This window comes from Apteryx mantelli, chromosome 3, assembly GCF_036417845.1.
Source record: "Apteryx mantelli isolate bAptMan1 chromosome 3, bAptMan1.hap1, whole genome shotgun sequence".
Taxonomy (NCBI): domain Eukaryota; kingdom Metazoa; phylum Chordata; class Aves; order Apterygiformes; family Apterygidae; genus Apteryx; species Apteryx mantelli.
In genome coordinates this window covers 54,583,396-54,594,496 of record NC_089980.1, presented here as the reverse complement: position 1 = coordinate 54,594,496, position 11,101 = coordinate 54,583,396, and the positions used below count along the sequence as shown (strand labels likewise).

The following is an 11,101-nucleotide window of genomic DNA, read 5'->3' as shown; positions in this document are numbered from 1 at the left end:
CCACTTGAGCCAAAGAAGAGCTGAACAGCATAGTTTAAGTTGTACTGCCATTTTGAGCTGCCCATGGCCTAGATGCTTCTAACAGGCACCACAGCACACTTAACAGGTAATTAAGTATGTGAGGTATCAGTAACTAATTGATAGAAATAGCCAAGAATTCTAAAAAAATTTACAAATCCACTAAATTTATTTAGGAAGTAGAATATGATGCACAGACCAGTTTATTCCTTAGCTCCTTCTTTAGGCCCAAATCCAACCATTAAAGTTCATGTTTACATTGAAAAATATATATAATTCCTTGAAAGCAGCAAAGATTTATCTGAATCTCACTATCCTATAGACATACAGGAGATATATGAGCCAAATGTGAATTTGGCAAGCATTCAGGTGTGTTCCAGGTACAGGTTCGGACTCATCTGTAATTAGAACTATGAGAACTAAATACTGCTTATAGCAGAGTGGTGTAATGGCTGGAAATTAGAAGGAACTGTAGATGTGATGGTACAGAAATATGTACAAAGATGAAATACCTTATGTTTCAGTCATTGTTTTTTTTAATGACTCAATGCTGTAAGAGTCTTTGGAAAATGGCCATTGTATTTATTTGTGATTTGAAGCTCTTAAGGCTACTCTTAACATAATTACATAGCCAGTCAAAAGTTGTCCCCCCTCCAAGTTTAAAAACAGCTGCCATTTCACATCATGGACAGCTTGACAAAATATTTGACAGCACACATTTATATTGCCTCTGAAGGCCACAGTGATGAAGTTAGATGCTCCTTACAAAATGCTGCTGTAAACCATAATGGCCCCACCTAGCAAGATGCTGAGTATTCTTGAGGGAATGCCTTTCTCTCCTTATTGACTCCAGTGTGGCTGAAGGTTGCCTAGCAGCTTGCAATCACACTAAGGGCAAAAGGTGCAATGCAGACCTGTGCAACATTGTACTTTACTGAGAAAAGGCAAGAGGCCAAGCTGAAGCTATATGAAGACAGTAAAAACAAAGCATTTGGTCTCAAAATTGCTATCTTTGGAAACTTATGGTGTAAATAAGGTGTGAACTAACTTAGGAGAGAAGTCAATAGAGGGGCAAGGGAAGAAAGGGAGATAAGACACAATGTGAGGTCATGAGGTTGCTTGTAAAGTTATTACAATCATTCTGATATTTACAGTTGCTTGTATAACTTATTGCTTGTCTGCCTCACAAAGTGCTTAGGTATCAAAGTGATGGCGGCTTCATAAAAATTGTAATACTGCTTCACTGCAGAACTAAGGGAAAAAAAATTGAAAAATGATTAAAGATGATGTACTTCATCACAGTGTGCACCTGCTTCTAAGGATGCCTATTTGTGTTGCAGAAAAAAAAAAAAAAAAAAACACCAGAAAAGTTTGATAGTATACTGGACTTTAATCTATAAGGAAGATTAAATTCAAAGTTTAGCATTATAAAAGAATAACAAATACATTTTAAAACAAAAATACAAGATAACACACAGTTGCATCTTGGTTCCTCCTGCTGTCAAAGCTTAGAGTACTCACTTTCTGGGATACAATTCCATTGCATACAGTGTTTGCTATCACTTCAGCATATATCCATATGTAGAACTGAAATAAAACATTCTTATTTGCAATAAAGCTTTTCCAGGTACAAGGTTGAGCCAGGGTGCTATTATGATTAGCTAGTCACATGTCCAATCCCACACATTATTTAAGCAAACCAGAATGAAATCAATGCTTGTTGCAACATTCCTGCCTTTTCATGTCAGTTCTTAGATGCCAGCAATCCATCTACCACTGCATCGATCAATCCAGCTGCTTGTAACTCATGGTTGTTCAAGGGCTGAACCCTTTTACTTAGGTTCTCTGCTCTAAATTCACATCCGCAAGTTCTTATTCCCCTCAGGCACACAAAAAAAGTGTTGGGGTGTTGGGAGGGGAATGACGGAGAAAGTATGAAAACTTGTAAGAACTTCCTCCAGAAAGCAAGAAAAACGCCTCAAGCAAGGGTGATATGAGTAGCCCCTCCTCATGGCAACTTCATAATTTGTTCAGCGATAGCTTTACCTCTTAGTGGACCTCAAGGCAACTCAAAGAGTTGATGGGGGCAGCCAGGTGTGGGGGAAGAAAAGGCTGACAAATCTGTTTAGCCTTCCCTGTCTCTTTATAGTTAGATTTACAATCCTGACCCACACAGACTCCTCTTGTGCTTTGCACTGACTGTAGGAGCATGCTGTTAGGCTTAGGTTGAGCCAGACAGAAGTGACATTACAATTCACCTTACTCCTTCTTGGTTTGCTGCATTAACAACTCAAAGAAAAACAAACAGGGTAAAAAATCCTACCAAAACTTATAATGCAAGGCACCTCAAAAATGGATAAAAGGATACATTTTTCTACAAGAGTCTTAACTGTAGTATAACTGGTTTGAATCCATTAGTGGTTGCATTCTCATTGCATGATCTTTGGAAAGCATAATAATAAAACCAAAATGAAAGAAAACATTGCCACCAATGAAAAATCTGTTCACTTAGAAACTGCAAAAAACAAGTCAACAGCAATTTACACATTTCCCTTGGTCCTGGAAACCTGAAATATCCAACGTATTGCTTGGACAAAACTGAGAATACAGTAGACCTTTCAGCATAGCTCTACTTAAATGACAGTATTGGTTAAAAAAACAAGGCATACTACTGAAACCAAAATACATAGAATCATGTTTCTATGCTAATGTTTTTAAACAAGGTTTAAAAAAGGTTTAAATGCAAACTTGTACATCTCCAACACGTTTTACATATTTCAGACAACAGAAGAAGGCACATACATTGTATGTGATAATTTTTCAAAACTAGCCATTACATTTTCACAGATTAAAAAAGTCTGTTTAAATATCTCATTTCTACAAAGTGAATTTACATTTTAAAGTACAAAGTGCAAATACTACAGTTGTTTTATCGCCTTTTGGTGAGGAAATCTCCCATGTCAGAGATCTGCCTTGGATCAATAAGCTGTTCACCCTTGCTTCTTAGAAACTTGCTGAAAGAGAGACAGTTGGAAAAAAATTGCATTATTACTGATGTTTTCAAGCAATCATGTATAAAGAGTTATCTCTTTTTATTTCAGCAATGTCCACATGCCACTATCAGAACAAGACTTCCGCACAAATATATACGGGAAATAAAACAATCTCTGACATGTAGTCCTTCATGGCATCTATGAACAAGGGGAACAGCAACATCTTTACCATCTCTTACCTATGGCCTCTTTAAATCTATACCTGCTAAACACAGTTTTAGCAACTGCCTGGGTACGTCCCTGGTGCAATATACCTTTCTATGGCATGTGATGCATAAGGAGTGGGCTGCTGGCCAAAGCCTTATGAACAATCTGTAGTTCCCTTGTAAACTTTTTGATAGACTGCAAAACACCCTCCGGGATTCATTGATATTGTGTGTGTGCATGTATGTGTATGTTTGTTGGACAGGGTGGAGCTGAGTAAGGGAAATATCCCTGGCCATTACCCCAGTTCTGTCAGATCTGTGATGTATTTGACCTCGGTTAGAATGATCACAGCTGAGACTCAACTGATATATTAGTATATGTATCTATATTTGTTTTCTTTCAGTAAATCTATGTGTTTGTAAAAAATACTGTAAATATTAATATAAATATGTAAAAAATATTCATGAATACATGCATAAGCACATGTTTTACAATTGTATAAATAACTGGACTACAGCAATAAACTAGTAAAAATGGGGGCAGTGCTTCCGAGTACCCATCTCCTGAGTGATGCTGATCTAATCACTCCTTCTTAGGTGGGTGGTTTCCTTTAAGTGGCTCCTACGCAGCCCAGTTCCTTTTCAATAACTTCCTTTCAAGCAAAAGCTTTTGTGATGAAAACCACCTTCTGCATTTGCAACCTTGTATTGTTATAGCATGAAACTGTCAACAGATGGTTTGCTGAGCCAGCCTTAATTCAAAGCTATCATTTGTCAGCAACAGCTTTTAAAATAATTTGTGCTGAGTCAGCAAAATTATTGGCTAAAATTAAAAAAATAGACTCTCTAGGACACTTTTATTACAGATTCTGCAAGTCAGGATTGTATTACAAGAAAGGGAGAGAGGGCATGTCATGCTTCAAGTGCAATGCACATGTGCCAGTACTTGCTATTATATAATTAAAATAACCCCTTTGAATGTTTTTGAGTTCCGACAGGGTAATTGTTTTCAGGCTGCCTTGTTTAAAGTATAAGTGATTTGTGGGGGGAACTTGAAAAGTTAAGACCACAAACATGTGTTTAAATAAACACAAACTTATCACATCCCTCTAACTGTGAGAACATTTTATATTCCATCAAAGGTATGTAGGAGGTCTCTGGTAGAATCCACAGCCAGTTTTGAGCTTGCCTTAGGAAGTGTGAACCTAACATCAAAGAAATAAAGAGATAAAGGAAGTAACAAATTGACTAGCAACAATGAGAGGAAGATTTCTCTTGGCTTGTGGGGAGGTTCACCCAGGGTACAGTTTTCAACAAATTAATCTAGCTTTCTGATAGATAGGAAGACAGCAGATAATTAACCACAACTATGGCTTTTGTGTATTTTTACCCAAACTCATATTTTCTCAGCTGTAGCATTCTTGAACTGTTATTCAATATATTTATAGCAATACCTTAAAAAAAATCATCATTACCTGATGCTTTTGTATCTGTTACTCATTTAACTACTTCTAATACAAAAGTGAAGCAAGAATTATAAGTTAATGCTTTTACTAGATCATTCAAATAACTGTCAAACTCACAAGTCCTTCTATGCAAAAGTAACAGGAAGTTGTGCCCACATTGTCCAGAAAAGTGAATCATTAAGATTAATGATTATAAAAATAGATACACACAAATGAGAAGCCCTTTTCTAACCTTTCTCCTGAGCTTCCCTTTGCATCTCTCCTTCTCAGTGTCTACCTTTTCATGATTCAAAAGATTTTACAGTTTTGTGCCTTGCGCAGCTCTGAAGGTACTGCCAGAACTCTATGAATGACACAAACTGGTGTTATTCAGAAAAACAAAATCAGATCTTTGCAGAAAACTGACTGAAAACCAATCACGGATTATGTTATCAGGGCATTTGACATTTTCTTATTTGTTGCAATCCTTTGACAGACCAAACAAATTTTAGTTATAAGATACGTCATCTGACTGATGCAAATCCTAGGTTCTCCAGCATCACTTTGCTCAGCCAGCAAAGGCATTTCAAAGTGACAGCTCTTTTCTCTACACTAAGATTTTAAAAGGTGTTTAAAACCACCATACAATAATTAAGTGGGGTTTAGATGAACAGATTTTCATACGGCATAAAAAATGCATAGCTCTCTTCACAAAAAGTGATTTTGATCAGTGTAAGTTTGTGTCTGCAGTATGACTCACAGGAGAGTTAACAGAAATCAACTAAAGCAAAAGGTAAATGATGATAAAACAGTCCACATTAAAGTGTTTGGGAATGCTGTCATTCAGGTGGCAGAAGACTCATATGAGGGCTCAGTATCTCAGTATCTCAGTGATCTCAGTGATCTCAGTGTCACTAACCTAGATGTCACTTTACACTTTACTAGGAACATCCACATGCAGGTCTAATCCATTTTGCATTCACGCACATTTACTCTGCACCTGTAGTTGATTGATCTAACTTTCCTGAGAAGGATATGAAGTCAAGCTTTGTTTATCACGATGCTGCTCTGTATTTTCCTGGAGAGTCTGCAGAATGGCAGATGAATACAGTTTCAAGCTTCAATGATAACAGCTAAAACACCAAAATGTTCAGTTGGGCAAGACAGGAATGGAGATCTTGCTCTACTCAGTACTCACCTGCCTGCTGGATGAAGTGCTCTCAGTATTGGTTTTAGGGGCTGCTAAAAGGGGGAAAAGAAATATTATGAACGTGGTTTGCAAGTTACATGTAGCTTCCTCAGGAATTGAAGCCCTCATTCTGAAAAGGGATGCACAGCTATCAATAAGTAAGATAAAATATTTCAGATCTTTAACTGAAACATCCATTTTCTTCTTTCCTCACTATAGATGCTGCTTCTTTCACGCAGTTATCTGAAAGCTGAATAACAGAATGTCTTGCCAAGTAATATGTGACATTTGCTTAGGACAGGCTGCATCCAGTCAATCAGTGTTGAGAATTTCAAACTTATTAAATCCTCAGTAGTAGATGTAGTCTAATATCCCTGCCGGGAAAGAAGCATGGAAAAGCAAAGACTGCCTGAAAGCATTCACTTTGCTTACAAATGCTGCACAAAAACACTAGCGCTACCAGTCAAAAACATTGTTCACGTTTAAGCTGTAGAAGCATATACTTATCTCTGGCTTTTAAGTTTCTTGATAGTGGCAAAGACCAAGACAGTACTCTAAATGAGGAGAGAAAACCCAGCTACATGAATTTGCTGGACTATTCACCTTCACAAGCAAACCTGAGAGGTTTGAGAAGAACTCAGCTTCTTGATTTTCTATTTCAGTTTGCTGGTCAGTCAAGCTGAGTTGAGACAGAGGAACTAAATTTGACCTTGAAAAAATGCTGCAGAAACTACCATTCCCCAGAGAAAATACATATTGCAGTTCTCTGATTTTTATATTGCTTCAAATGGTTCTCATAAGACATCTGGGACCCACATAGAGTCATATAGAGTCACCTATGTATCTCAGCTTTCACACCTGAGGTGAAAAGGTTCTCACCTATTCCTGAAAGTATAACTCTAACTTCAGTGAAGTGGTGATCAATTTCTTTTGTGGAAGTAAAAGGATTATCAGGAAGGAAATGTCCTGAATGAGAAAATGATATTTTTGTTTATATATATAAACTTTAATTATAAAGGCAAGAGAAACAAAACAGAATGCTGACATTCCAACAAAAGCAATTATTATTTTCTTGTCTTAAGAAGTATGCATTGTTAGGAAACTGAAAAGCAACCAAATAATTGGTTAAGAATTTTTTTTCCGATTGGGTGCTGTTAGTTTTTCAATGCAAAAATTTTGAGTTTTTTTCCTTCCAAAAATGAGTGTTCTCTTTTTTTACTACATTTTTTGGAGAAGTTCTGTCAAAATCCCCAGTTATGGTGAATATAACTTTTACTTTAGCTAAAATTTTTACTTTAGCTCTCTGTGTAATCTTCATATAATTTCATATATCTTACAACTTTCTCCTCTGAAACAGGCAGCTTATGGACAGGAGGGGAATCCTAACCTTTTGTTTTTCACTGGAATGGGCATAGGAAAATAAGCAAGAAAAAATGGGTTTTGGTTTGAGTTTTGCTACAGCCCTACTTTATGTCCTGGACCAATGACCTGGGACCCAAATTTTGTTTACAGTAAGGCCAAGGAGTGCTGGCTGCTGCAGTACAGAAGTAGATGATAACATATAAAGTGAGCATAACAGCCTCCATTTTAAGCCACCATAAAAAAAGGTGTTATGTTTCAGCTTCCCCATCTGTAGCATAAAGATGGTAACACTTAGCCACCTTCATATATATGATTTCACCCTTCCCTTACGAATGAAAAATGCAAGGGATTATTATTAAATTCACAAAAAAAAAAACAACCCAAAGAAGCAATCCTAGGTTTGATACATCTGTTTTAAGAAATCCATTTCAGACAGCCATCGACAATTTATTTTACTATTGCAGTGTACGCTTATTCCTTCTTTCTGTAACATACCCTTTCTAGACTGGAATACAACCAACTATGTGGAAACCATTTTATTCTGACTGCATTTCCCATTTAGCTTGCTCTTCATTCACTATTACACCTTTGTTTTACTGTCCTGGCTTCATTTTGGGGCCCCAAGCAAACAGAAGAAATTGCCTAAATTCATATTTTACAACTTCTTACAGTAAAAAAAGATGTGGATCTACTGTTGTTGTTTGCAAAGACTTTTTAATTCTTTGTTTTCAGAAACTGAACGTGAATGAATACTGCAGGGACTATTACGCACTTTAGTCAGCTGTTTCCCTTTCTACCAGTGTTGCAGCCAAAAGTGGCTGTGTACCAGCAGTTGTTCCATATATTTGAGAGATGACCACATTCCTCCCTGTATCTCTAAGTCACATTTGAGAAATGAGAAGCTATTGGAAGGGGCAATAATGTGTTTCCTTCCTAGCAGGAATCCAAAAAGTACAGGTGTGACACTTCCACTCATTCAGGACATGCTCCTGTAATAACACTGCATTGGCTTTCAGGTAACTGTCAATGGTATCATATCTCTTAGTTTTCCTGCTGTAATGCAGCAGGACTCCAACAAGTGAGCATTTAATGATCAGTCACAGGAAGTTTTTGATTCTTTTGGGATGCAAAGTGATGATTTGTATACACAGAAGCAGCTTTCCTCTCATCCACCCTAAGCAACAACTCCAAAAGCTACAGGCAGATGTACATTTTTATTTTGTATACTTCCAGCATATACAAATACCAACTTTGCCAGCTTTGAAGAATCTAGTGAAAAAGATAGTTAGAAAAGGTTCTTACTATGGCGTTTCTTTGTTTCCGCTTTACCTTCTTCTTTTGTTACTCCCAGACAGCCCATTAATTCTTGAACTGACAAGGACTTATCATTGTTCACGTCACAGTATTCCACAAACTTCTTCACGCATTTTTTGGGTTTTGATTTCTTTCGTAGGAATCTCTTAAATGGCTTGATTTCTTTCTTGCCAATGTCACCATTGGAATTTTTATCAAGTTGTTTGAAATACCAGTGGACTACTCTCTCCTCCAGAGTGTGATTTGGATCAGGCTCTGAAACCCTGAAACAGAAACCAAGTGTTAAGCCTTAGTTGCGATTGCATGTGTTTGTTTATACCATTACTTATGAATAGTTAGATCACTAGGTGCTTTGTTAGATGAACCTCTCTGCTTTTGGACACTGCTTTCTTGTAGTGAATTTCTTTTTACTGTGGCCAGCTGTATCCCTAAATTTACACTAAGGGCTGGAATCTGGTCTTAACCAACTCTCTGAAACCTTGCTCAGGTCTGCACTACATGCAGAAAACAATGCCTTCCCCTTTTATTTCCTGAAGTACAGAAAAGTGAAGAGAGAAATAAAAGTGAAAAGGACAGTTCCATAGATGCAAACACGTAACATAACTGAAGCAGGCCAACAATCAGCATAAGCAAATACCTAGACTCCGAGTACAACCCATAATGGACGCTCTTAGAGATTATATACCTAAATGCATTCAATAGAGGGTAAGTTATAATAATAAATGCCACCTCCTCTTCAGATGGTAAGCACCTGATCTGCAGACTTCCAAAGTTTTACAGCACTTACTCATTTTTAATTCTAGCTGTGACTGTTGATAACACTGTTTTGTTTTAGAAGACACTAGGCGAAATATGAATCTGGAAGGTAGCACACATTAATCAAGAGAAGTCTGACAGGAAAACAAAGTAAGACTGACACATAGTTGTACCGGCAGTTTCAGATAAACTCCAAGCTGTGCTGCTGATAAGAATTCAGCCATCAGATACATGTCTATTTAGTAAACATTGTCCACAGTGATAACTTTGAAGTAAACTCTCCCAGATCAATTCTTGGAGATTTTACTCATTCACCGCTACCAGAACACATGAAGAGGATCTAAAGATACATGAAAAGGATCTAAAACCCACCGGCTAGAAGACAACGATGGATCAGAAACTGCATGCACCATATCTGTGGATAATGCATCCAAAACACTAGTCAGGAACTCATTCTTCTTGGCCCCAGGACAACCTAGAAAAGCAACAGATTTTTCCTTTTCTTCTTTCCTCTTTTTACAACATTTAACTTCCAACAGCATTTCAAAGTTAGAGATAAATGTGACTTCTGTATATAAACTCCCATAAACTGTGGAGAAGTTCAGAATCTAATTCAAAGTGAAGCATCTAAAATCAGGCACATATCTGTATGACAGATCAGGGACAGAAAAACATCCTTTTTAACTCATGAATCTGGTTTGCATAGCTTGGATCCCTTTCTTTCAATTTGGGCATTTTTCATCCCTCTGTGAGATGCTTTTTCCATGGGTGTCACATTTTGAAAAGAACAGCTATGAAAAGACATACGTTTGTCTATCACATAGTCTGAAAACACGGGCTAGAAGCCCAAAGAACAACACTTTTTTCAGATTTCCACCTTTGCTCCTCTGAGCTGCCACTGGTTTTCTCAACACTCTTAGCGCATCATTTTTCCTCTCTGTAAAATGAGAGTCATCTCTTTTCTTCTTCCACTGTTGTCTTGGACAAGGGGTTAACTCCCACTATAATACAGCACCTAGCACAACGGGATGCTGTTAGTTGGTACTTTGGTTCATACTGTTGGATGCTACAATGATACTATATCATCCCAACAATTATACTCCCAATCCCACAAAGCTCTTTGAAAGAAACTGACAGCACATCAGCACATTTCAGATACATAATACATCAAATAAATATGTACTGAAAGATCCACTCTTAGAGCAGTGCAGCTGGAGCAGATAAATTCATCTGACAAGCACGGGCTTGTTGACACACAGAGGTTTGCTTCCACAATGCACCTGCTTCCTCTCCTCTTCCCAGGTCTTCACCTCTCTCTGTAATGGCTGAGTTAAATTCTAGGACCATCCACGAGCCATGACACAGAGATCATAAGTTTGAAGCTAGAGCCCATGGCATGGTCTTCAGCCCATGACAATATTTTCAGACAGTTCTGCACTGGAGGTGAACTTACCTACAGTTCCTTTTCTAAGTAAAAAAGAGAAATGCATTGAAGAGTTGTGGAAAAGGAGTATTAGTCAGTCAGTAGTGATTTGTTATTTCATTATGCTTCTCAGAGACCTCTGGACCAAACAGTAAAATTATCTGAGCCTAAAAAGCCTCATCTTGCCAAGCAAATTATTCTTTAATACATCCCATGACGCTTCAAGGAAATGAATCTCTGCTATATTAGCCCTGATTTGTGTTGCAGTAAGAATAGCTATATTGCTCAGCTATTATGTATAGCAGCAGCAGCCACCACATATTACTGTGTCTAACACATTTATGCAGTTGTGAGTTCCCTGTATCTTATATGCTTGCCTTCGGCACCAGGGATAT

General features: G+C 37.5%; 1 protein-coding gene across 5 annotated transcripts in view; it reads right to left on the bottom strand.

Moving 5' to 3' along the window:
• Positions 1-1,388: 1,388 nt before the first annotated feature.
• SMOC2 (SPARC related modular calcium binding 2) overlaps positions 1,389-11,101 on the bottom strand; it is a 153,849-nt gene continuing 144,136 nt past the window's right edge. Inside the window, exons 10-14 of one of the 5 annotated variants that reach the window (XM_067293385.1) lie at positions 9,656-9,758; positions 8,516-8,790; positions 5,861-5,904; positions 5,650-5,749; positions 1,389-3,032 (exon numbers count right to left, since the gene is read on the bottom strand). In XM_067293385.1, coding sequence (XP_067149486.1) covers positions 5,678-5,749; positions 5,861-5,904; positions 8,516-8,790; positions 9,656-9,758 — 494 coding nt within the window. In that variant the 3' untranslated portion in view covers positions 1,389-3,032; positions 5,650-5,677. The remainder of the gene's footprint in view (positions 3,033-5,649; positions 5,750-5,860; positions 5,905-8,515; positions 8,791-9,655; positions 9,759-11,101) is intronic. The other 4 variants (XM_067293386.1, XM_067293387.1, XM_067293388.1 and 1 more) reach the window with 4 other exon arrangements.